The following is a 27449-nucleotide window of genomic DNA, read 5'->3' as shown; positions in this document are numbered from 1 at the left end:
CATAGTCTTTGAGAGAATATTCTGGGTAGAGCACCACAGTATTCACTACGGTTAGGTAATAGGTCCATGATCACACAACTAGTGAAATGCCACCATTGAAACTCAAGTCCATCTGACTTTGAAGTCTATCCTATTAATTCCAATGCCATGTTGGTCCCCATTGCTCTGTCTGGCTCAGTTGCTACTATCTGATGGAATAATGGCATGTCTGATACATTTTTTTATGGTTCAAAGAATGACACAGTATGTTTAGACTTAAATTGTTACTATAAAGGAGGTAAATGTCACTGTGCATTAGCTTTTGGTGTGAATTTTTCTGTGCTTGGGCATGCAAGTCTAACAATGGAGAATGGGAGAGGGGATTCTATGTAATAGCGTGTTGGAATAAAAGCAGAGTCCTCCTCCTTTCTACCCTCCACACAGCTCATAGAGTCAGGTTCACAATAAAAATGATGAGATTTGTTTAGTGTATGAGCGATGTGCTGGCTTAGGCAGAGGAATCTGCATCCTTAGTGATGTGCTTCCTCACTTATCCTTCAAGGTAACCTTTGCCTCCTTAAGGGTCAGCTCATTGCCCAGAGATTGCCCCGCTCTCCCTAGGTCAGAGGCAGGGGTAGCAACTGTCACTAACTAGCTGGACACTAGTTAAAGTGGTAAGGACAGATTTTAATGCCTCAAAAAGACAGATTTTAATCAGTATACTGTTGCAACAGGGAAAAGAGTACATCGTGAACTGAACTCAACTTCGATTTGTACGGAGGTAACTGGGCACTTTAACAGAGGAATGAGGGAATAGGAAAGGGATTGGGCAGGGGCTCAGAGTCACAGAAGTGAAAAAATTCCAAAAATGAGGAAGGAGAAAATTGGTCTTCATGAAATCCATCTGGGTTTGCTAACATGTGCTTATTGAAGTTAGACCCCTACCCCCTCACAGAGACTGGCAGATAGAGTCCCTTTCTTCAGGTGTTCAATGGAACAACATCAAATTCTTTCGGCAGCCTTGGATTTTCTGAGGCAGGTACTTTAAGGGAGGCTGGGGTCATCTTAGCAATTCAGCCTTGAGCTGTTAGAAACTGTGTTAGTGTTTCTTCAAGTCTTTATAGGCCAAGGTTGAGGCCTAGGTGAGAAGAGGGCTCAGAGGACCCTGGCTATAACTTGGTCAAGGATAGAATCTTCTTTCCTTCCTTCCTTTCTTTTTTTTGAAGCAGTCTCATTCTTGTTGCCCAGGCTGGAGTGCAATGGTGCAATCTCAGCTCACTGCAACTTCCGCCTCTCAGGTTCAAGTGAGTCTCAAGCCTAGGCCTACTGAGTAGCTGGAATTACAGGTGCCCGCCACCACGCCTGGATAATTTTTTGTATTTTTAGTAGAGACAAGGTTTCACCATGTTGGCCAGGCTGATCTTGAACCCCTGGCCTCAAATGATCCGCTTGTCTCTGCCTCCCAAAGTGCTGGGATTACAAGCATGAGCCACCGCGGCCAGCCTTGAATCTTTCTTACAACCAATTAACAATAAGCAGCAGTTTAATGGAGCAAATCCCTACCCATAAGATTCCTCTGATACCAGCCTTGCCCAAAGCCAAGAGCCTCACCATACTCCACTGATGGCGTATCTCACATACAATCACATACATATGCCTACACATTCTTACACACTTATACACTCATAAACTCACATTCTTACCCACATACAGATAGACTTTCACACACTCACATGCATATGCACACTCATACACACACACACCTTTTGTCCCTATACTGTATGCTTCCATTCCCAGGCCCAGCTACTCTTTTGCAAATCATAGCCTGTTCACTGCCCCAGCTCTTTGCTGGGCTTAGAGATAAGTTGACATCTCCAGACCAGCTGGTCTTGGAGGACTCCTGTCCATCTGACTGTAGTGAACTGGGGTTGGGATATATCCAGGATCTTCCAGCACCAGAGAAACCAGAGAAGAGATCCATTCTTGCAGGCACTAAAGGTGCAGGCAGGAGGAATAGAAATTTTTCCTAGAAGGGGAATCAGGCCCCTTGGGCAGCTCAGCTTGATGGTTCCCCAAGTACCAGTCACTCTGTGAGGTCTCCTTCCTTTACTTCATTCCCACTTCACCCAATTTCTGCCCAAGATCTTAGGCCAGTAGTTGAAAAAGTTGGCAGTGGACCGGAATTCAAAGCTTTTTCCCTTCTCCATGAGACTCCTCTCTTAGTCAGGGGACTTTTTCAAATTCACCAGAAAACTTCATGCAGGAAAAAAGTTGAACGTTTCATAGGTTAACTAGTCATGCTGTAATTTACATATTATCTGGCTGCTAAGCATAATCAGACTCCCTCATAATCAATCATAGTCATCCACTCACCTTCTCTGGTTGTACATGCTCTCACCATGGATTAAACAATTAGACAATTGTTTTGGCCTGTGAGGGTGAGAGAATTCTCTTTTTTTGGGAGGCTGGAGCAAAGAGCGTGAGTTTGCCATCACATGAGGGTTTGCGTTCCAGCTGTTCCGTAAGTGAATGGTGAAACCTTCACTCAGGGGTATCCTCTTGGTACCTCTCTAAAATGACAGGGAGGTGATTGGGATTGCATTGAAAGCACCCACCAGAGTTCCTGGCTCATAAGAAATGAGCAATGTATTAGAATTATTAGAATTTCTTTCTTACACTTTTTAATTGTGCCATGTCAGTAATGTACTGAGTAACCGGCAATGAGTAATCACTGAGTAATGTGACTCAGAGATCAATATTTCATTAGAAAAACTGTTATTCTCCTGGGCAGCCTTCCCTCAAAGTCCCACTACATCAATGGTCACTTTTTTCCTGAGTGTTGTGTTTACCTTTGAACCTGGGAAGGAGCAGGAGTGGGCTTTGGCTCCTGGGCCCAGCGGTGTTGCAGTGCCTGAATGGAATGCACTGTGAAACAGCACCAGAAGGTGCCCCACGCCCAGGGAGGCAGCTGGGTCGTTTTCTGGGCCATCAAGCTGCTGTTGCTTGTTTGCTGCCTCATCTGTTTTGTACCAACTCTTCGAGTGACCCCTTCGACCCATCCTGAGCCTGTAACTTCAGATCCCAGACAGCCAGAAAGCTTCTTTTCATTTGTCCCAGTTTATCTCTATCCAATATTCGTGGTGAACTGAAGGGAAAAGGCCAGGTGAAGAATGTTTACAGTGGGAAATGGAAAGAAGACACTGTTTTCTGCCTGAGCATGCTCAGCAGCTTGGGCGAGTGAGGCATTGGGCGGGATGGATTGAATTGCATTACCCATTTGCTGAGAGTAAGAAGTAGGTCCTGAAACGTCCTCCACAGTCTCTCCCAGGGTAAGTGCCTGATCTCTCCCTCCTGGGGAGACAAGGGGAGCCCGGATCAGGGTGGAAGCTGAGAGTGAAAGCCACACAAGGAGGGAAGGAGGAGGTAGAGTTCTTTGTTTCTCTCCTTCAGGCTTGAACAACTTGTCATCTTTCTGGGAGACCTCGGTGATCCTCAGCATGCTCCCGGCCGAGAACAATTTGACGAGATCAGGGCTTCAGCTGCGTCATTTTTCTCCTCTCACTCACCTTCAGATCATGACACCTTTTCAGTAACCTAGAAAACGAATATCCAAGACATCTGAATGTCACTGCTTAGGCATTATAAACAGCTTTAGAACTGTACCTTTCTCCCTTAAATGACTGCATGTACCGCCAAAGATGCCATAATGAAAACACGTACTACATATTTGCATCTTCATTGTTCTGGTCATAAATTTCCAGCACTGCTCTGTGGTCCTGAATACAGAACATCTTTGTTAGCACAGAGTAGGAATTTAAATGCATCTGGGAAAAAAAATCAGTCAATAATAATGTTCTTCTACATCAGATGGAGCTTATAAATGTGATCAAAATACCATCCTATAAAAACAATGTGCATATAAATCCTTACAATAAGAGCACTTTCTACTGATAGTCTTCCAGGATTTTTCATTGTCTCTTCAATCTCTGTAAGTGGACAAAGCTTAAGAGAATGATTTCTAGATCTTTATCTTATAATGCAATTGTTTATCAAATACCAGAACAATCAACAGCCAGGTAGAAGGTATTCTTGGGACTGAACATAAACACAAAGAGGAAATTGGAAATAAATTGATTTTTGCAGTTCACTTATTGCTTTGTCATATAAAATCCTGGGACTAAATGGGACCAGAACTCTTTGTCTACTACTAGGAATAATTGATTTTCTAAGTATACAGCAGCACCTGGTCAAAAAATCTTTATGGGTATCAAGTCTGACTTATATAGACACAATTAATTGCAAGGTTGGAATACAAGATGCCAGGCAGCTTTGCTTCTGTGTAACCAAGTCAATTTTGCTTCTGTACTGAAACATCTAAGTGTGGTTACTAAACATAGGTTATAATAAAAAGAGGAAGAAAACTATGGTAGTCCAGCAAACTTTTACTCATTCAGGAAAAAAAAAAAAAGATATGAGTTCTAAAGTAACAATGACAAAAATTTTTTTTTTAAATATGTATCTCATGTTATTGCCTGCTCTTCCAAATGAGACCTTTTTTCCCTCTTTTATCCCTTGGGCTCTTGGAAATATTAATAGTTATTGAGGAGAAACTTTTACTCCAAATAGTGTTGTAGCTGAGACCCAATCATAAAGAATTTTGCAGCTGTAGGCTCACTTTGAGCTTTATCTTAGTTGTGTTGGTCTTGCCTCTTGGAGCCTGAATACACAGAGCCAAGTATAGGTGATCAAAAATGTTCTCCAACAGACCATGTTCCAGGAATCTGTCCTGCGAATACCCCCAGTCAGCAGGTGTTTGTGTGAGCAAGAATGAAGAAAGCAAGTAAGAGTTAACAGCTGGTCAGGCGCGGTGGTTCACACCTGTAATCCCAGCACTTTGGGAGGTCAAGATGGGCGGATCATCTGAGGTCAGGAGTTCGAGACCAGCCTGGCCAACATGGAGAAACCCCATCTCTACTAAAAATACAAAAATTCACTCAGTGTGGTGGTGCACTGCTGTAATCCCAGCTATTCGGGAGGCTGAGGCAGGAGAATTGCTTGAACCTGGGAGGCAGAGATTGCAGTGAGCCAAGATCGCACAATTGCCCTTCAGCCTGGGTGAGAGAGTGAGACTCTGTCTCAAAAAAAAAAAAAAAAAAAAAAAGAGTTAACAATCAGCAAGCATCACGCATTGTGCACCAGTAGGGTAGTAAGGTTCTGGGTTTTAGATATAGTATCTTATGCAATGCCCACAAAACCCAAGAATAGTAATCTTCCTCTCATTTTATGGATGAGGTAAAACTATGTATAAAGGGTTGAACAGCCAGTAACTGGCGGCATTTCTGAATTCAGAATTATTCCTTTAACTAGCAGGAGTTTTCACATTGATTAATGCATTCAACCCTCACCATAACCCAACTACAAAGTATTACTATTCTTTCCACCTTTTCCATTGGAGTAATTCAGACAGAGGTAACTTTCTCAAGGTCACACTTAGTAGGGGACAGAGTGAGAATTTGCAACCTTTCAAAGCCTATGTTCTTTCTACCATCCCACATTGCCTCAACCAAGCATTTGGTGTGCGTATTTTTAGACAGTCAGTGTCCAACTTTGTATTTAAAAGACAAATATAAGAGAAAAGCATTCACGGCACCAAGAGATATAATTTTAAGGTTCTGTCCTTTTACAGAAAGGAAAGGGTAGATGAATCATTGTGTTGGCAAGGAGAATAGGCTTTAGTTTGCAAAGAAGGCAGCGCAGGAAAGGGAGTCTGTCTTTGTACCTGAGGTACAGAAGGGTAGACCCAGACTGCTAGGAGGGGAAGGAATTTGTATCAAGTACAGTGATACTTGATATAAATTCCTGCTAGCAATAGAAAAGTCCAGAACAGTGACTTACATAGGAGTTAATTGTTCTCGCATAACAAGAAAGCTAGTGGTGAAGGTTTCAGGTGCTGGCTCAGCTGCTCAAAGATGCCATCAGAACCCGGCTCCTTCCCCTCCCATCCCTCCACCCATACCTTATTGGCCTTCTCCTCATGTGAGCCAGAAGACATCACATCCATCCTAAAGTCAGGAACCACAGGGGAGAAGCTGCATCAATCACAGTGGTTCCGTATCAGCAGAAACACAAAAGCTTTCCTAGACCCCTTCAGTCCCCAGCAGACTTCACCTAGGTCTCATCCATCAGGATTGTGTACCACCGCCACCCCAACAGATGAGGAGGCTGGAAGAGCAAGTACCTACCTGGACACCTTGCCAACCCAGCAGAACTGCCTCCTCATATGGATGGGGTGGTGTGGGAAGAAAGAAAGAGAGTAAGCCTTGGTGTAGGAGGCTAGTGTGGAAAGGACATAAATGTGCTAGGGCAGCAGGGCTGTACTTGAGAGAAGGAAGAGGACGTGGATGAGGCGGGAGTGGAATGTCGTCCTGCCCTTTGAATTTGTGATTATATTTAAGTGGTCACAGAGGATCACACCAATATCTACCCCTTCCTTCATCCTGTTATTGACTGTCTTCATTCTTTCTGCCCTAATCCCAGACCAATAGCCCTTGGTGCTAAGTAACGTTGGTAAGAATTAGATCATCTGACTCACTATTTTGTTTTGCTTTTTTAGTCCTTAGCAAATAATATGTATTCAATAAATGGTTGCTTAGTTTATCATTGAAGGAGATGAAGAAATTCTAGGTTGATATTGGCTGGTGAGGGCCTTTGACTGCTGTGGCCAGAAGTGTTCACTGCTTCCAAGGAGAAACTACTCAGGAGCCCAGGGAGTTTGGACACCGGAATCTACCCGTACAAATGCCAGCAAAAAGGTCTAACCTCAGATAAGAGGAATCTGAGGAGGTTGATGACTCTCCAGTTTTGAGTCTCACTGAAAACACCTGTGTGGCCTTGTGGCTGCTTCCTGTGATTACAGCTTCATGGCTTCCTTCTTTGTCTTTGCAGAGCCAGCTCTCCCAGGCGCTGAACGGACTGTCAGACAGGGCCAAAGAAGCCAAGGAGTTTCTGGTACAACTCCGCAACATGGTTCAGCAGATCCAGGTACGGGCGTTACCTGGGACACAAGGAAACCCGTGGGTTAATATGTAACTGTGTGGCGGGAGAGTTTCCTTCTCCTCTTTGACTTTTATGTGTTGTGGGAAAATTCCTATTTTGTTGTTGTTGTTGTTCTTTACATGCAAACACACATAGAGATCAGCTTCAAAGATACCCCTTCTTAAGGTAGTTACTTTTTGCCAATAACCTGGAAACACAGCCTGATTTTCCAACTGGTTCCTGTCTTCCACACTGAGGTCCTAATTCTCTACTACTGAATATTCAGAAAGAGGCCTATTTCTTTGTAAATTCAGGATCCTTATTGCTGAGTTTGTAAAGCCCTGTAGGTTTCCAAAACACCTTGTAATAATTGTATCACTTAATGGTAACAGGTCACAGTTTTCTCTTCTTTTCTTCCTTCCTTTATTTCCTTCCTGCCTTCCTTTGTTTTCTTTTTCATTCCTCCCTTGTTCCTTCTTCCTCTTTTTTCTTCCTGCCTTTCTGCCTTTCTTTCTTCTTTTCTTCTTCCCTGACACACAATAATGCTTCTCCTCTGCTTAGACATTTAAATATTTTTCAACCATGATCCCCTGGCAACTCTAATTTCAGATTGCTTTATCTAGACACAATGACCAGCAGTTCAACCAGCATTTAAGAGCTCATAAATTCTCCACTATAGCTGAAGGAGAAAAACTATAGACTGTATGAGACACTAAAATAATGACCCTGTGTACTGTTTAGCATTCTTATGTTTTGAGGTTTGCCTCACAGAAATAACCTCAGCTCTGGCCTCCAGTAAGTTGACTAAGTTCATATTTAACCATGTCAAGGCAGAAATGGATTTTTAAATGTAAGCCACCCTTTCAAAGAATTATACACTGATTTCTTTGCCTTTTTTTGGCACACATGCCCATGTTAAACTTTTGATTCCCTAACAGCCTAGCAGTTTTGTATACTTCCTTCTGTTTTCCAAAGCAATAGAGTTTATCAATCAGTTCTTTCTTCACTCTGCTGGCATAAAATGTGCAGCCCCAGGCTTGCCTCTGCCCGGGCCTCTTCATCAGAGCAAAGCTTTCTTTCTGCTCTAAATCAGTGACAGAGCTTACAAGGGGAAGGTTTCCCCTCACCCCACCCTCCAATATTACCCTTCATGTGGCACAGAGAGCTCTTAAATGATGTTTTCCAAGGGCCTTCTCTGAGAGTTCAAAAGCAATTGCCGTGAAAGCCAAAATTTAGCATTGCTCAAGCAATTACTAACACATTCTTTACATGAAGACCTTGCATTTGAAAACAATTACTAAATGCCTACCAGTTGATTATTATATAAAGAAACACAGTTCTTTATGACTTTGGTAATAAATTAAAATTTGTGCCTTAAATAAATTAAAATTGTGCCTTCCTTGCCAGCCCCCAAAAGTTTACAGTTTCCTCAACTGGGTGGTGCTTTTTAAGTACTACTAATGTATATGTGAGTATTTAGCTTTCATTTACTGTAAATTACTTTTTTTTCAGATCATGGTTTAAGAATCACAATTGCATATGTTACTCATTGAAAGGCTTATCCTTAATAACAGAGTATAACTCATTGAAAGAATTGCTTGAAATAAATGTTTATGGCATGTACAGATTTAAATCAAATAAAAATGTTATATCCAGCATTTAATTTAAACATCAAAGGGAAGCTATAATTCATTTAGCATGAAGTTGCCTTTCCCCTACAAGGTGTTGGGTCATATCTGATTTTTATGGCAGGGTGATCCCTGTTACACACATTGATTGTTTTTGTCTGCCTACTATTTGCTTTCCTTAATGAAAGGGGAAGTACTTTTACCCGTTACGCTAGTATCTTATAAACTTCTGTTCTCATTGGATTATTGTTAACATTGAAGACCAGTGCCATCCTTTTTCTTCTTTATTGCTTTGAATTTAATGATTTCTCATGCCTCAGCAATGCCCCACTCCCTCCTCATTGCCTTTTTGAATGCCAGCTTCCACCATACATAGCTGGACATATGTGGCCTTCAAAAGTATTCATCCACAACTCTGTAAACTAAAGCTTTGTTTTACTTAATATAATTCAAATTGTGGAGATGATTTCCTTTTGATAAATTTAAGCAATAAATATTTATCCTTTTAATCTAAATTTAAAGCAAAGCATGACCAGTGTAGAATAAAGTTTATCCAGTTATTTTTTTAAAATTTCCAAATGTGCATTGTGGACAGAGTTCCTTTTCATTCCCTTCAGCAGGATGGGGGAGCTCTGTTTTCTCTGGCAGCCTGAGGCACCCAGCACCTTGCAGTTGAGAAATGTGCTCTATTACACAGGAAAACAGTGTGGAGTTTGAAGCCTGTCTGGTGGCCCAATGCGATGCCCTCATCGATGCCCTCAACAGAAGAAAAGCCCAGCTGCTGGCCCGCGTCAACAAGGAGCATGAGCACAAGCTGAAGGTAAGTCCTGCATCATGGGAAGAGCATAAAGCCAACAAGCCAGGCTCCCGGGAGGCATGATGGACAGGCTGGGAGAATTCCTTCCCATAGACAGGAGGAAAGGATGCCCACAGCCTTGGGGAGCCAGTGGTCTGGCCAGAAAGGAGCAGACACATCCCTTCCTTCACTACCTACTCCTTCATTTACCCAAATAATGTTTGTTGAGTGACTTTTCTCAGCCAGGAACTGCTGTGGACATAGGAATAATAAATAAATCAAAATTCTTGCCTTTATGCAACTTACATTCTATCAGGAGGGATAAATAATAAATAAGTGTCTTCCTCCATTTTATGTTGGTATAGCAGAATCCCACAGACTGGGTGATTATAAATAATTGAATTATATTTAGCTCTTGGTTCTGGAGGCTGGGAAGTCCAAAAGCATGGTGTTGGCTTCTGGTGAGGGCCTTCATGCTACATCATCCCATAGCATAAGGCAGAAGGACAGGCGAGCATGGGAAACAAGAGAGTAAGGGCCAAACTTCAACCTTTTAGTGGGAGCCCACTCCCATGATAATTAACCCTCTCCCAAGATAATAGCATTCATCCATTCATGAAGGCAGGGGCCTCATGTCCTAATCACTCCTTAAAGGCTCCACCTCTTAATACTTTTATAATAGCAATTAAATTTCAACATGGGTTTTGGAGGATATATTCAAACCATAGCAATAAGTAGGTAAAATGTGGAGTACATTAGCCAAAAAGTGCTAAGAAAAATTTTAAAAGTAGAGTAAGAGGATAGTGAGTACTGGGGATGGGGGTGGAAATTTTAGATAGAGTGGCCATACAGAGGCAAAAACGTACTTTTGAATTGAGAAATAGAATCTGTACTTTCTAGAAAATCAGCATGATTTGTCTTAACTTCTCAAGTGGACTTTACAGTTGGAAGCTGCACAGAATTTTGTCATGACACAGTGGAATCAATTGGCTATAAGAATGGGACCCTATTGGCAGGACTGGTCCTCCAGGAGACATCTAATATTCCATCTATCGCCCCATTGGTGCAGGGCAACAAGATGTGAGAGGAAGGATGAGTGGATGAGAAGAGCAAACCAGAGGGGGTCCAGCAGTAGACAATCAGCTGAGGCCCACACATGTGGCCAGCAGGCCTCAGAGTGGCTATTGGCGGGTGGTGGGTATGTAGTGTGCAGTGTTGGCATGGCTTAGGATGAAGGGGGAAATGAGGTCTGACTATATGCTCACAGTGCTGGGCAGGGGAGCAGGAGGAGGGAGGGAAATGAAGGTGGCTCAGAAGGAGTCCTGCCCTTATGGAGTTTACAGTTCAATGGAAGAGATAAGTTATACCCACAGCTGACCCCAACACAGGTAGAGAGTGGGCTTCCAGGAGAGAGGTGCCCAATGTCACAGAAGTTGTGACAGGGCAAAACTACTTGCAGCTAAAATGGTCACAGAGTACCTCAAGAGCTGGCACCTGAGCAGTCCAAATTATAGGAAGTGTGTGTTAATGACCACTTACATTCCTACCTGCAGGAATCGGCAAAGCTGTCAGGGAAGAAGAGGGTGATTAGCACATGTGCACTGTGGTCTTGGTCCATCCGGTTAGGCCTGAGGACCAATGGATGTTTTCTGTATCCAGCACCTGGCCTAACATGGCTAAAAAACTGTCACTATAGCCCTTCAATTTGAGCACCCTTCAGAAACCCGTAACTTTTATTGTTATAGCAGTCCTCAAAATATCATTTGAATCACATAGAACTGTATAAAATAAAACCACAAATGAAACTGAACAGTTTGCCCCACTAAATAGTGGACCAACTATTTAAGTACCTAGCCATAACATTTTAACTTTTTTCTTAATGGAAATATCTTTTTTGAAACATTGCAAACACTTCCCGGCACTTTTTAAAAGAATATGGTGAACAGTTTGCGACAGTCACATGGTGATGGTAGGGCAACTCCAGCTTTTCTATATGGGAGAGACATAAAGGCAGCAATCTGGAGGGAAGGGGGAATTTTTTGATGATTGAGAATGCATCATTTATCCCTATCAAAGAATGGCAGAAGGCATGAGAAGCCCGCTTGCCCTCCTGCTCTGTGCTGCCTCTGCAGAACAGGACTGTGAGAAAATCAGTTAAGGACTGTGTTGTGGCTGTAGATGTCATTGCCCAGGAATGGCTTTCACGCATCGCTGGGATGCCACATCGTGTGACTATGTCCTCTTCCCTCCTCTGATGGTCCATCTGTACTGGCTGGGCTGCCCCGGCAGGGCATGCGGATGCATTTGGGGGTGGCTGAGCAGAGGCAGCTGCCTGCCCTCATTCCACCCTGCCCAGGCTGGAGTTTCCTGCCCAGACCTCAAAGGACTGCAGAAACCAGAGACAGGTGGCTGGCTGTCCCCCACAGCAGCAAAGCTGTTCTGTCTTCTGTCACGAGTGATTTGTTTCTCTGCTGTTTTCAGCTGATTATATCTGTCATTGCTTCCAAAAACAGCCACCAGTGCCACTCACACCGTCATGACCACTGATACAGGCCTCCACGGCTCGCTCGCTCTCCTTCTCTCCCCCTGCCTTTTCCCTTTCTTGTCACTTTTGTTGCTACTCAGGTTTGTGAGAAAAGACTGGCCTTTTATAGACATCACTTGCCAAGCACAGTACTTCTTTCTATCTTTGTTGGCTAACCCGTCACTCACTGTCCTGCAGGGGTAATCTTATGTTCTTCCGCTTCCCTTTGGCTGAGTTCTCTGAGGGCCTGCTTTTTGCTGACAAAGAGAGGAGTTGTGTGTGTATTTTTCTGGCAACTCTCTCCTAGAGCAATCCAAAAAACTAGGGATGCTGGAAAGTGAGTGTGTATTTACACAGTCTTTATAATCTACTCATGTCCCTCTCTGAAAGCACTGATTGCTTGAACAGATTTAATAGTTCTGGTTCTGAAGTAAGATGGAACTGAGTGGTAAAGAGCCCATGTTCTGTGTCATAGAGGCTGGGGTGAGAGGACACACTTTCTCACTTACTAGGTTTCTCACCTTGAGCAAGTCTGTGACTCAAAAATTTATTTCCTCTGTCTGTAAAATAAGGCTAGAAGTGGTACCTCACAGGGCATTGCAAAGCACTTAGCACAATCTTTAATGTATATTAACTATTATGTTGTGATCGAGAGAGAATGACTGGAAATATGGTTTCATTCAACACACTGAAGAATTGTTTCCAGGGGCTTGTTTTCTATGATACCATAGTTCATAGTCTAGAATTAGCCCATACACTGGTGTTATTATCCGTTAACCTGGGAGATTCTTTAGTGGCATGAATTCATAATTGATCATTGTATAAAATAGTTCACAAAGTTTGGAGAGCTAAAAAAAGCAAAGCAGCTTCTGAGACATATGCAGATGTGGACATGTTTGAGGAAAACTGTTTGAAATGTAAATTATAGTTAATCCTACTCTGTGGTTTGATAAAATGCTGGGAACCAAATATCTGTTTTCCGAATGTGGTGAACTAACGCGAATGTCAGAAAGCTACTGAGGGAAGAAGTGTTTTCGAGCTTCCAAGAAAAATATTACTAACTCTTATTTGGAGCTACTTGGGCAATATTCCAACAGTCAGCAGCGCACACTGGACCCTGGGTGTTTTGTCTTGGTCTGTCCATTGTGTTAACATCCTTCCCAGGTCTGCTGTAGCTGAAGAAAGCCTTAAATTTCCTGTCTGTGCTCCTCGCAGGGGATTTATGACAACACTTAAACTAAATTGTGCCATTAATGAGATCTGTGCTTTCTTCAGAAACTTTACATATGCCACTTTCTCTTGATAAGCCCAAAGACATATCTAGAAATTATTTTTGTTTATGTAACATTCACAATTTGACGTAACTCTGAAATTGTCTTAAATGTGTGCTGTCTAATATTTTAGAATGAATTCACACATTGAATAGTAAGAGGCGATATGTATTTTCTTGATTACCTTTGAACTCTAAGATCCTCTGAAAGAAAAAAATGTTACAGTTATTCCAAATGATTCTGGGGAAAAATTCTAGTTTCCAGTTACCATATGTGGTTGGTAAATTTAACATACCAACAAAATTATTCAGCAAGGATGCTGAGGGCTGATGATAAAGCTTACCATGTTACACAGTCTTCATATTAATATTTACTGAGGACCTCCATGTGCCAATTGTAGTTATCTGTAGAATGCTTGATTTTGAGGCCTAGTGTAACCTTTGCATTTTGTTAGAATAATTATCATTATTTTCACCATTATCTTTGTTATTATTTACCATGTATTGCCTGTTATGATCCCATTATGTTTGCCAAAAATTAATTATATTGCATATTAAGAATACAAATTTACATTATGGATATTATTGGCATATGAACTGCTTACTGCAGCTATTTTGTCATTGTTTTATAACAGGCAAATAATCCTTTGATTCAGATGAGAGAGAGGAAAGAAAGAAAGAGAGAAAGAGACAAAGAAAGAAAGAGAGAGAGAGAGAAAGGAATAAAGGAAAGGAAAAGGAAGGAAAGGAAGGAAAGGGGGAGGGAGGAAGGAAAGAAAGAGGGAAAGAAAAAAGGGAGGGAGGGAAAGAGAGAGGGAGGAAGGAAGGAAGGAAGGGAGGGAGGGAGGGAGGGAGGAAGGAAGGAAGGAAAGAAAGAAGGAAAGAAGGAAGGAAGGAAGGCAGGCAGGCAGGCAATTCCAGCTCACAAAAAAATTAAAAATATATGCCATTTGACTGGCTACAGTCATTACTAGAAAGAAAAAGGAACTAATTCAAGCCAAGAACTACCTCAATCCCTGTAAAACTAATGGCAAATAACTCAGTTATTCCATTACAATGAAGACATTTGGAAAAATTAGGCACACTGGAAGAGCTTGAAGCCTTCAGTTGCCCTCAGCAGAAGTCTGTAGAAACCAATTCTAATTATTTAACCACAATTATGATTGATTACAAGCCCATCATGAATGATGAATTCCTTTCAGAGTTTCATTTGGCATTATTTTGCAGTCTTCTGCTTCCCACCATGTAGGAGCAAAAATCACAAGAGAGACTGTATGGGATAGGGTGCCCAGGCTACCCATGGAATCACGAGGAAGCCCCACACACAGCTGGAGTTCCTCTCAGTTAGGGGTCACACCCCTGAACAGCTCCCTACTCACTTTGGCAATGCCAATCAAAGTCAGTCTCAGAACTTCCTTAGTACTCTTTGCCTCAACCTAGATGCGGGTGACACCTCTTACCTCCAGAAGGCACCTAACTCATACTTTGAGGAGGATGGAGTAATCCACTATACCTTGCTACACTTCACATCCTACAACACATCATACTGCTTCACTCTTATTGCAACCCGCCGTCAGTGGTAAATGTTCTCCTGTGTGGTTGGGACTGCCCAATAGCTTCTCTCTCCCAATGTCTTGAATTTCTTCTTTCATTAACTTCTCTGTACGGGGATACAGTATTCTATACGTTAAGAGCATACTTTGCATATTCCACTCCGTGTTTATTGATAAAGCATTGGTGATATTCACACTTCTAGAACAGAAATTTCACAGCTTTACTGTTAAAAACCTCAAGACTTCCTAAAAACAGGTGTGTGTTTTATTTAAAGGCCTAAATGATCCTTTTCTTGATTAAAAACTCAAAGCCTCAGACTTGCCTTTGAAATGATGAGTTGCCAGTGTGGGTAAATTAGTAACATTAGTATAGAAGGTGGTTTCCAGAGAATGGGGAAAATATTTGCCTTAAACTATGGGGGAGAGTGGTGGCATGTGAGAAATTTACGATGCTCTTTCTTAAGTTAAATGCTGTAAGTTTTAGTGAATGTGACAATGATATGGTAGATAATCTTCTACTCTTGGAAAAAAACAGGAGAATTCTTTATTTTACTGGAAAGATCTAATAGCCAAAGCACTTCACCTTTAATTCACACAGTTAATTCAAAGCATCAGTTGGTCATCATGCTTTAGGACATGACAGGACACATAGAAACTCCCTCCTGATCAAAAGGACCCATGGAGAACAAACTCTTCAAGCTTGCATCTTAAAAGTACAGTCAGCCCTCCATATCCATGAATTTTGCATCCATGAATTCAACCAACAATGGATTGAAAATATTTGAAAACAAAAGTCTCTCCTGAACATGTACACACTTTTCCTTATTATTCCTTAAACCAGTGGTTCCCAACCTCTTCAGCACTAGGGACCAGTTTCATGGAAGACAATTGTCTTCCATGGAGTACCATTGTCTCCTCAGTATCTGTAGGGGATTGATTCCACGATTCCCTGCAGATACCAAAATCCACAGATACTCAAGTCCCTGATATAAAATGGCATAGTATCATTGATGTTATGTTATTAGTAATAATATAATTAATATTGTGTTAATTAATGTTATTAATAATATGATGTTGTTATTAATATTATTAGAGAGAGAGCTGCAAGGGGGTGGGGGGCGGGGGGAATGGTTTGAGATGAAACTGTTTCACCTCAGATCATTAGGCATTAGATTCTCATAAGGAGTGGGCAACCTAGATCCCTTGCATGCACAGTTCACAGTAGGGTTCCTGCTCCTATGAGAATCTAATGCCGCTGCTGATCTGAAAGGAGGTGGCCCGCCACTCACCTCCTGCTGTGCAGCCCAGTTCCTAACAGGCCACAGACCAGTGCCAGTCCACGGCCCGGGGATCGGGGACCCCTGCCCTAAACAATACAATATAATACATATTTACATTGTATTAGGTATTACAAATAATCTAGAGATGATTTAAAGTGTAGAGAAGGATGTGCATAGGTTATATGCCGATACTATGCCATTTTATATCGGGGACTTGAGCATCTGTGGATTTTGGCATCCTCAGGGAATCGTGGAATCAATCCCCCACAGATACTGAGAAGACAACTGTACCGGACCTTAAACAAAAAGGATTAAAGGATTACCTTATGCTTAGGGGAAATTGTTTTAAACTATAATGGGAAGGCATAGCTTATATTTAGGAAAGAACTTTTTGAAATAGAGAAAGAATGTTAGTGTTTACTTAGGCTGTAGTTCATTCGTGATATCCCAACAAAACCTATGATGAGAGAGAGTACTATAGGAAAAAGCATTGGCCAGGTGCGGTGGCTCACGCCTGTAATCCCAACACTTTGGGGGGCCAAGGCGAGAGGATCACTTGAGCCCAAGAGCAGCCTGGACGACATGGCAAAACCCCATATCTACCAAAAATATACACATTAGCCAGGTGTGATGGTATGTGCCTGTAGTCCCAGCTACTAGGGAGACTGAGGTGGGAGGATCACTTGAGCCCAGGAGGTTGAGGCTGTGGTATACTGTGAGTGTGCCACTGCACTCCAGCCTGGGTGACAGAGTGAGACCCTATCTCAAAAAAAAAAAAGAAAAGAAAAGAAAAAAGAAAGAAAGAAAAGAAATGAAAGAAAAAAGCATTTATTTAAAAAGGATAAATAAAGAAAAATGTTAAAAGAACCACATGTAAAATGGAGAGGTATATGGAGGTGGAGGAAGGTTATGGTTGGATTAAGAATGAAATTCCCCTTAATTAACCTCAGGTCTTGCTTCTGGTTGTGTCACATGAACTGCCTGGAAGAAGGAGATTGGTCTGTTAGTGATGGGAATGTAATTGTGGACAGGCAGGACAAAACTTGTCGTATACTCTCTCCTGGGTTGCTCTGTGCTACTGACAATGTCTGAGAATTCAAAGGGACACAACAGTCCTTCAGACTCTCCTTTAACAAATAAGTATCAGTGTCATATCCTGACCCAAGAAATGACCTTATAAATTTGCCACTTAACAAAATAAAAATGTTCAAATGATCAATAGGCATTTGCCATCCAGAACAGATGGTGGCTCTGCTGATAAAATTTTAAAAGCCTTCTCTGAAACTGTGGACTACAGATTAATTCACTGTCCTTTGGGAGCTGGTTTAGGCTTTAGTGCAGATGAAAACAGGAAAACTGTTCTCCCAGGCCCTATTTGTGTCATTTCTGCAACTTGCTCTGTCCCTGAGAAAAGGACCTCTTGAATCCAGCCCGCTGCACACATGATGCCAAGGGGTTCGCTGGCACGTCAGAGCCAAAGCACAGAAATGTGTCATTCAAAGACAACAGTGAGGTGGCCTGGCTTCCAGGAATCATTTTCTATGAAAAACTCAATGTAGAAATAAATGATCACAAAATGTGATATGAATAACGCAGGTTGAAGAAGGTAGCAAGTAAGAGAGTTGATAAAGACAGCTAGAGAGAAAGTATTTATACTCTTAAAAGATCTGATTTAAGATAATCTGGCTGATTTCTATAATGTGGGAAATCTTGCTAAATTAATTCAGAAACTCTAAGTTAATTACAGGGCACCCAAAATGCTTCTTTGGGAACCCCATAGTTCAATTTTTAGCAGTGATTTTATCACAGGCTATTGTGATCATTGTGAATGGTTGATTAAAATGTAAAAAGGTGGACCAAAATCAACTGTAGCAAGAGTGAGAGGTTGAGAGCCAGGAACTCAAGAATATTGAGTCCTTCCAAGGAGCTTGAGTCATAGAATGCAGGAGCCAAGGGCAAACCCCTGCTGAAACTCCCCGGCTCTTTGGCAGTGTAACAATTAAGCTTCTTAAGAGTCAGCAGAGAGCCCCAACACTGAGATAGCTCCTTCAGCACCCAATAAACCATACTTGATACGGAAATTTATAGAAGCAAACATGGAATTTTATAAGGACTGAGTAATGTATTTCAGTACATTAAAACATCATTGAACTGAATCCTCTGGAAAGGAAACACAACCATTCAGTCTATTTTATCTCAAAAGCAGACTGACTCTGGGTTATAGTGCTCATATTCGATCTGTCCTTGTTATTCAGACTTCCAGGGCAGTAGTCAAGGGCAGATGTCATTTGGATAATGAAATGATGGCTGTGGAGGTGTCTGCTACCTAGCAGCACCAATACACTGGCTACCAAAATATAAAAATGTCATCCTGGAAACAAGTTAGTTCAGCCTCATAGAGCAGAGGGGAATAGCATATTAGCTGTAGGTCACCTCTCTTTAATTTTTAAGTGTTTTACTTGTGGGGTTTTCCTCCCCAAGTAATGGAAGCCTAATCTTCCTGTTATTTTCTGAATAAAAAAATAAAATAATTTGTATTTATTGAGCCCAGACCATGGTGGTGGTGGTTGTCAGGCATACTGGATGTCAGAAGAAAATAAATCAACTAGTGAATTTTAAATTTGATCCCCCCAAAACTCACAAAAATAATCTTTCCATCAAAGTTGGTTCCTTTCACCAGTGACAATAGATTTTAAATCCTACATTTTATTTTCCTTTTTAATTATTATTAAAAGTTAAAAGCAGTAACAAATCATCTATCAGAAAATTGGGCGATGTGAATAGCCAAAACAATCTTGAAAAAGGACAAACTTGAAGTTCTTACATTTCCTAACTTCAAAACTTATTATAAAGCTGCAATGATCAAAATAGTGGATGCTGGCTAAAGACACATATATAGACCCACTATAATAGAATAGAATCCAGAAATAAACTCTTACATACTGGCTCAAATAATTTTTCACAAGGGTGCCAATGGGAAAAGGCAGTGTTTTAATAAGTGGTGTGGGGAAAATTGGATATCCACATGCAAAAAAAAAAAAAAAAATGAAGTTAGACATTACTTAACTCCATATCCAAAAATTACTTCATAATAGATCAAAGAACTAAATACAAAACCTAAAACTATAAACTCTTGGGAGAAAACACAGGGGGAAACCTTTGGGACACTGGAATTGGCAATGATTTCTCAGATACGACACCAAAAGCAAAGGAAACAAAATATAAGTAAGTTGGAAATATTTATGTCTCACAGGACATAAGCAGTGGAAAGGCAACCCACACAACAGTAAGAAATATTTGAAAATCATATATCTGATAAGAGATTGATATCCAGAATATATAAAGAACTCCTACAACTCAACAACAACAACACCCAATTTTAAAAATGTACAAAGACCTGATTAGCAGCGAGGCTACACAAATGGCCAATAAATATATGAAAAGATGCTCAGCATCACCAGTCATTAGGGAAATGCAAATCGAAACCACAATGAGATACCACTTTACACATTTACAGTGGCTGTATTTTTAAAAAATCAGAAAATAATAAAGGTGGGTGAGGATGTGGAGAATTAAAATCCTTGTGCATTGCTGTGGGAATGTAAAATGGTACAGCTGCCATGGAAAACAGTATGGTGATTCCTCAAAAACTTAAACATAGCATTACCACACGATCCAGCAACTCCACCTTGGGGTATAATACCACAAAGAAGTGAAAGCAGAGATTTACAAAGATATTTGTACACTCATGTTTATAATAACTTTATTCACAGTAGCCAAAAGTGTTCATCAATGGGTGAATGGATAAAGAAAATATGGTATACATACATCGAAGTGCTATTTGCTCTTAAGATGAAAATTTTGACACATGCTACAACATGGTTGAATCTCAAAGACATCATGCTAAGTGAAATAAGCCAGTCATAAAAGGACAAATATTATATGATTGCACTTATGTAAGGGGTTCTTAGCATAGTGAAATTCATAGAGAAAGGAAGTAGAATGGTGGTTGCCAGGGGCTGGGAGGAACGGGAAATGGGGATGTTGCTTAATGGGTTCAGAGTTTCAATTTGGGAAGATGAAAAAGTTCTGGAGATGGATGTTGGTGATAGTTCCACAATAGTGTGAAAGTACTTAATGCCACAGAATTACATACTTGAAAGTGGTTACAGTGGAAAATGTCATGCTGTGTATATTTTGCCATGGTAAAACATTAGGAACAAAAAAATCAGAAATAATGAATGAATGAGTTGTCAAAATATTAGATAGAAATTAAATGTCCAATAATAAGAGAACAGGAATGATTAAGCAAATTAAGATCATCCATTCAATGGGATATTTTGTAACCATTGATGGTGGCAACATGAAAATGCCTGTGTTACAGTATTAAATTGGGGAAAGGGAAGGTAAAATTGTCATATACAATGACTGCAACGATAAGTCTGATTCCAGAGAAAACTAAAAGAAATGTCAAAGTACTTTAAAATTTACATTAGAATGATAAGAGTATTTGCTTTTCTCATCTATTTCCTGTTTGTTTTGGAAAGTGGATGAAATAATCTTTAATGGAAAATAAATTTATAACCAAAATGAAAAGAAGGAACAAGAAACATTTAAAATAATTATTATTAGATTCTCTTTTGGCTATTATCCATACAATCCAAAATACTAGATATTTTTTAGGCTTTTGCAAAGTAGTTTAAATATTGAGGATGTGAGTAATTATGGCTCCTGGAAAACCCTTCTTCAATTTTACACTTCGACAACCATTCAAAGATAGGTGCAGTGTAGTCCCAGCTACTTGGAGGCTAAGGTAGGAGGATTGTTTGAGCCCGGGAATTCAAGACCAGCTTGGGCAACATGGCAGGACCCCTTCTTTGGAAATAAAAAAAACCATATAGGCATTCAAGATTTGGGTTACTGAGCAGCGGACACATATGACAAATGCCTCTGAAGAAAAAAACTTTTCAAGGAATGTCATGCATTCATCGCTAAGCACAGACAGCTTCTTAGAAGCAGAAACCGCTTGCTCAGAAAGATGCCTATTTAGGTTAAAGCAGACTCAGCTTGGCAAATGAGCAGCCTTTACAATTGCTCTCTGAAAGAGGCAGTGGTTTCAGTGGGTTATTCTTAAAACTTAATTATACATCCGTCTTCTTTCTCCAGCTTGTCATTAGCTCATTATCTCTCCCAAGCTCCACCTTGGCCCTCCAGGTCCCCACACCAACCACGCAGGGAAAAAGATGCCGAACAATTAGCTGTGTGGAGGGGCAGGAAGGGAAAGGAATTGGGTTCAGATGGTGATGTCTGCTCTTTAAAAGTAACGTAGAGGGCACTGAAGGTGGACAGTGTCACCAAGCACAGCTGCAGCCACATCTTGGGGACCTATATCTCCTCCACAGACCCCCAGCAAACCGCACGGGAGAGTCAACTTTACAGAAAAGCGCAGGGCAGGGGGACCTTTGGAAGGTGTTCGTTGATGCACCAAGGTCACCAGATCTAGGGTTCCAAAATCTACCTGCCTTCCCTTCTGATGGGTCCTGTTACCAATTTCCTTTGAGAATCTTATCCCATCTGTCTTCCAGAGTCCTTATCCACAGCAGACATTCCCAGAAAATATTCTCATAAATTTAGTTCCATTCCAGGATGGAATGGATTCTGGTTTGAAGAAGCTTTCCAATGGTCCAGTTTGCTTCTCTTCTACCCTCTGCCATCTTGGACTGCTCTGTTGTCTTTTTAATCCTAGGTGGTTCGAGATCAGATCTCTCACTGCACAGTGAAATTGCGCCAGACCACAGGTCTCATGGAGTACTGCTTGGAGGTGATTAAGGAAAATGATCCTAGTGGCTTTTTGCAGGTAAGAGTTAACTAGTTTCTGCTTCAGATTCTAAATGTCCCATAGGACATAGTCTAGGAAGCTTAAGTCAGACTTCCAACAGCCTGGCTGGGCCTGGGTCTCTCAGTAACAGAACCTACCTTCACACTGCAGTGTACATGGAAGTGCCTGCTAAATCAACTCCACTGACTTCCCAGAAGTCACTGCTACCATGTACTACAAGTTTGAAAGGTGCATGGGCTTTTTTTTCTTTTTTTTTTTTTTTTTCTTTTTTGCTTCTTTTTATTCTTGTGTTTAGTCATGAAAACATAATTATCTGTAAGTTCTTTTAAAGTGGAGTTATTGCCTTGCCCAAGAATTCGGTCCTTATTCATTAGTATCTCTTGGACGGTTTTGTCAGATGTCTAAGTGTCTAAGTTTGTAAGATGTCTACCTTCTTGACACCTTCTACTGGTCAGAAAGTCAATGATTTCTCAAATGCAGAGATTTCTCATTCTTCAGTGTTAATTGTTTTAGTGAGATGCTATGGTGTAAGCTGGATTTTACTGAAGGTTTGATCCCAATGATAAGCAACGTTTTGTTAAGGAACATGTAGATCTCTTCCAAGTCATACTCTACTAAACTGGCCAAGAGTGACAGAGAGAGATTGAATATAAGAAATGAAAGAGCTTTCTACCAAAGAATACAGTGATAATCACATGAAGATGATGTGCTTAAATTGTGAGAAATTCTATCTGCACCCTCACTAAACTATTTTATGAAATTCATTTCCAAGTCTTGATAGGATACTCACACTTTAAATTAGAAGGGTTGAGCTACTGATTCTAATAGAAATTAACTAGTTTCCAACATATCATCCTTTAAAATTGTTGGCATTTAGTAAATCTACCATAAATAGCATGATCATATATTCAGATTTGTCTATTAAATCAGTTAACACCTTCTAATTTCTTATAGTGCCCCCTGACTCACAAAAGTATTCAGATTTGCTTGATAAATTATGAGTCACCCTAGTCCTAATGGGGTGTTCCTCACCAACTGCACTGAAGCAGTCAGGGTATGAGTTCTCAAGGCATTTTGGGAGTAACGCTCCTGGAGAGCCAAGGGGCAGTGTTGTGTTTCGAGTGTGGTGGTGTATTTCTTAGGCTGTGGTCTTTTTTATCTGATTAGATTTCTGACGCCCTCATAAGGAGAGTGCACCTGACTGAGGATCAGTGGGGTAAAGGCACACTCACTCCAAGGATGACCACGGACTTTGACTTGAGTCTGGACAACAGCCCTCTGCTGCAATCCATCCACCAGCTCGACTTCGTGCAGGTGAAAGGTATGTCCTTGCATCCCCCAAATCAGAGAGCAACATCCTGAGTGGATGCTGGTGCTTGAAGCAGGGTCAGTACCCCTTTGGCTAATGTTACAAGAATCTGGAGTGGCTCCTAACTTATGTAATGAAAATGTCTCTTTATAAATGTGTGACCTACCTTTCAGCAAGCTGGATAAATTCAGATCAATTCAATGCTTGCCTCTTTGAGAGTCTTAGCGATTTCAAGTGTTCAGCACCAGAGAACAGCTGACATGAAAAGAGGAAGGCAGAGAGAGAAAGAGATCATCACGATACATAAATAAAATCTTGGTACAGAAAGGAATCCAGAAATATTGATATAAATCAGAGGAGTCCAGAATTGAAGTGACTGCTTCCACATGGATGAGATAGTAAGCAAATGGTTGAGCATGGATCAGTGGGAATTTGAGAGGATCACAGTTAGCCTGCCAATACTGGCAGAAAAATGCAAGCCTGGAAGGAAAATGGAAATTTGATATAAACTTTAAAATTAGATTATATGATTAAGGGATATGGCAAGATCTCTTTGAGATTTTGGGTGGGGGCTGAAAATATTTTAAGGTAAACAACTCTTTCAAAGAAAATAACAAATCAAGCCAACCATGCAACAGCATTTTATGGCAGTGTAAGTAATACCCATTTAAAAAATATCTTTTAACTTTTGTTTTGAAATACACAAGAAGTTACAAAATAGTAAGAGATTTTATTCACCCTCTACCCAGCTTCCGTTGATGGTTACATCTTGTAGCTATAATATAATATCAAAGCCAGGAAGTTGACACTGAAAAGTGTGTGTGTATAGTTCTATGCCATCTTATCCTATGTACAGATTCATATAATCACCACTGCATCGGGATACAGAACTGTTTCATCACCACGAAGATCTCCCTCCTGTCACACCTTGAAAGTCATACCCCTCCCCTCCACCACCTCTAATCTCTGGAAACTCCTAATCTTTTCTCCATCTCTATAGTTTTGTCATTTGCTGATTTTTTAAATTGAAATTGATTTGCTCTTTGCAACTCCTGATTTAAGCATCCACATAGTAAATGACTCTTAGCATTCAGTGCTTTAAAAGTTCTATTTCTTAAGAAAAATATACCTGCATCCTTTTATCAAAGAGAGATTATATAAATCAGTAAGTTTTAGGGCTGTCTACTTAGGGTCCACATCAGGCAGTTAAATGTGTTCCTGTACTTGGTACGTGTACGTCTCTCAGCCTTTTAATGGATTTTTGCTCTCTTTTATTTTGAACTTTCTCCTTTTTTGGGGTTTAATATGTATTGCTTTGGGAAGATGCCTTCGTAAATTTTTGAAGTAGTGCATAGATTGGAAATAAGTATGCTTTGTTACAGTAAGAAAAATGTTTAACATTTATTGAGTGCTAACCAAACCAGACATTCTCCGAAGTGTTTTACGTATAGCTCATTTTATTCTCGTAACCCTAGTAGACAGTTGAAGAAACTGGGGCACAGGAAGACTGGGTTACCTGTCTGAGCTCACACAGCTGGTGAGTGGCAAGGCCAGGATTCAAAGTCAGGGGAGTATGGGTAGAGAACCAGCTCCTACAACTGCTAGTTTGTGCTGTAAAGCTGGTGCCACACTGAGCAGCTTCTTCAAGGAATAAGTGAATTCATCTCTTAATATTAACAAATCTACATTTTTGTTGCAGCAATTCTTTCTTGCTGTTTAAAAAAAATATTTTTAATACCAATGTGGTAGCCTGTAAAATAAACCCGTCCTTAATAAAATATAGAGCCCCAGATAAATCCCCCTGAATCAGCCTCTCTCTGTTCTCAATTCTTTCAGTGAGATAAAAATCACTGAAAGGTATGTCACAAGTAGCTTGGAGGAAAAAATATGTCACAAAAGAGCAATAGAAAGACTTTTGGTGGTAGAGGAAAAAATGAGCTAACCCAATTAGCCTTGGTGAGGGGGCAGGAGGAGGGGGCAGTTAGAGGGTAAAAGCCTCAGGGCTTTGAAATGCTTTAATCAGCTGTCAAAACTCTCTCCTCCCCCATTCATTGCCCTCCTGAGTCATGTCCATCTGCCCACGGTGGAGTCCAGGCCAGTTGGCAGGATGGTAAAGATTGGGCTGGAGTGAACAGGCCCTTCACTGGGTATGGGAACTGCGAGTTCATGCTCTCTGCATCACAGACCACATTTCTAAAGCACTGTCACTTGGCCACTTAGGACTGCACACAAAAGTAAGAGGGACAAGGCTGTTTGTCCAGTCTGTTCAAGTCTGCACACACAGCAGAGAATACCAAGTACTCTCAGGGCCAAAACGTGGAACACCCTCCCAGCACAAATCCATCTGAAACCACACAACAACCAGAACAATGATTCATGAAGTTAACCTAACAGGCCATTTGGTATAATTCTGGATTATAGTCTTCCATTTTCATTTTCTTTTTAACACTTTGTGTAATTTAATTTACTTCTGATTATTATCACTCTGCCTGGTTAATTTATATGCTTTGCTTTGTGCTCATTGAGTTTAATGAATTCAGTGAGAGCCTAGTCTTCTTTAGAAGCTGAATAATTTTCATCTGTCAGATGCTTGTGATGGAAAGAAAAAGCTAAAGGTCATGACACAATAGAACTTGATTGGCTGGAGTTCAGACTTCTATTGGCCTCTGTAATATCTGTTAATATATACACAACTCTTCCTGTTGTGGTGTTAATCTTTTCATTTTTTAAAGATATTCTTAGTCAGTGTAATAAACTGCACTTTCACAACTTGTCAGTAAAAAATATGTCAAGAAACTGCACCTCAAAGACCGTAGCATTTGGAGTCGTGTTAATCTGTCCTTTGTGAAACTAACAATACGTGTAATTCAATATGTATTTTCTAATTGTGCTAAGTTGATTACAGGAGGAAGTTAAAATATTTTCAAATTCACTTAAAGTATGCATTTAAAGATCTGACTCAAAATGATAACTAAAATATCTGTTTACTTCTTGACTCAGAATTTTATCAAACATCTCTGGTTTCAAAAGCTCGTCATAGATGCCATTGTTGTTGCCATTGTTGTTGCTGATACCAAAGAAAGTAGGTTTACAGTTGGCTTTTACATATTTACACTCAGACCAGCTGCTATTCAGCAAGAATGCACTATCTAAAGTTTTACTCTCTTGTTAGCTAAGGATTTAACTGGCCCAATCTGATTCCACACCACCCTCAAGCAATGGAGATCTATTTGGTACCTTTTTTCAAATATCCCTAAATTGTAATGGCACATTTTCTGGTTTTGTTTTGATTAGAAAATCATCTTACCCTCTTTCCAGAATACTGGAAGTGGTGTTTGATCTTTTAGACTTTTCTTTTATAGAAAACAACATATTAAGCTTTGTCTTCTATTTTTATTAGAGAATAATTTAAAAAACATTTTCCACTTAATTCTAAGGTTGTATAATCAGCTCTTTTCCAGGTTATAGGAAGGAAATTTTAAGTCTCTTCCTAGTCAGCCAAGGGCTTTACTGTTTGGTTGAGAATAGATTTCAGATACCTACTTCCTCCCCCAATAAATATTAACCCAAAATTGTCTAAGTACACAAAGAATACCAAAATTCATGAGTCATGGTACTGAAATGAAATGCCAGTTTGTTCATTCTGAACCAGGATGAAACAATGGCCTAACAGTTCACCAAGCCTTTTTAGCACATAGACCACTGGCTGTTAATCCCTTTAAGTGTCTCTACTCACTTAAGGGTGTGTTTATTTATTTATTTATTTATTTATTTATTTATTTATTTTTTGAGACGGAGTCTCGCTCTGTCGCCCAGCCTGGAGTGCAGTGGCCGGATCTCGGCTCACTGCAAGCTCCGCCTCCCGGGTTCACGCCATTCTCCTGCCTCAGCCTCCCGAGCAGCTGGGACTACAGGCGCCCACCACCACGCCCGGCTAGTTTTTTGTATTTTTTAGTAGAGACGGGGTTTCACCGTGTTAGCCAGGATGGTCTCGATCTTCTGACCTCGTGATCCACCCGTCTCGGCCTCACAAAGTGCTGGGATTACAGGCTTGAGCCACCGCGCCCGGCCGGGTGTATTTATTTTTATTGACACAAGTTGAATATAAGCCCTGAGTATGCACCAAGGTCATGGGCAAGGACAGTGTGATCTGAATAGAGTCTCCTATAAATCATAGGGGGAAAGCTGCCAGAGGGTTAGCAGGAAAGGAAGGAGCAGACATGCTTGCAGGTAATC

General features: G+C 40.8%; 1 protein-coding gene across 10 annotated transcripts in view; it reads left to right on the top strand.

Annotated features, from left to right (window-relative positions):
• Positions 1 to 27449, top strand: part of TRIM9 (tripartite motif containing 9) — a 121002-nt gene that overhangs the window by 63711 nt on the left and 29842 nt on the right. For all 10 annotated transcript variants that reach the window (XR_001880982.1, XR_001880980.1, XR_001880981.1 and 7 more), the window contains exons 2-5: positions 6925 to 7020; positions 9340 to 9462; positions 21812 to 21922; positions 23072 to 23225. Coding sequence is in view for 7 of the 10 variants with exons in the window: in XM_017849528.1 (XP_017705017.1) it covers positions 6925 to 7020; positions 9340 to 9462; positions 21812 to 21922; positions 23072 to 23225 (484 nt within the window). In the remaining 3 variants the exon portion in view is untranslated. The remainder of the gene's footprint in view (positions 1 to 6924; positions 7021 to 9339; positions 9463 to 21811; positions 21923 to 23071; positions 23226 to 27449) is intronic.

This window comes from Rhinopithecus bieti, unplaced genomic scaffold, assembly GCF_001698545.2.
Source record: "Rhinopithecus bieti isolate Rb0 unplaced genomic scaffold, ASM169854v2 scaffold_29928, whole genome shotgun sequence".
Classification (NCBI taxonomy): Eukaryota; Metazoa; Chordata; class Mammalia; order Primates; family Cercopithecidae; genus Rhinopithecus; species Rhinopithecus bieti.
This window is presented reverse-complemented; position numbering and strand designations above follow the sequence as displayed.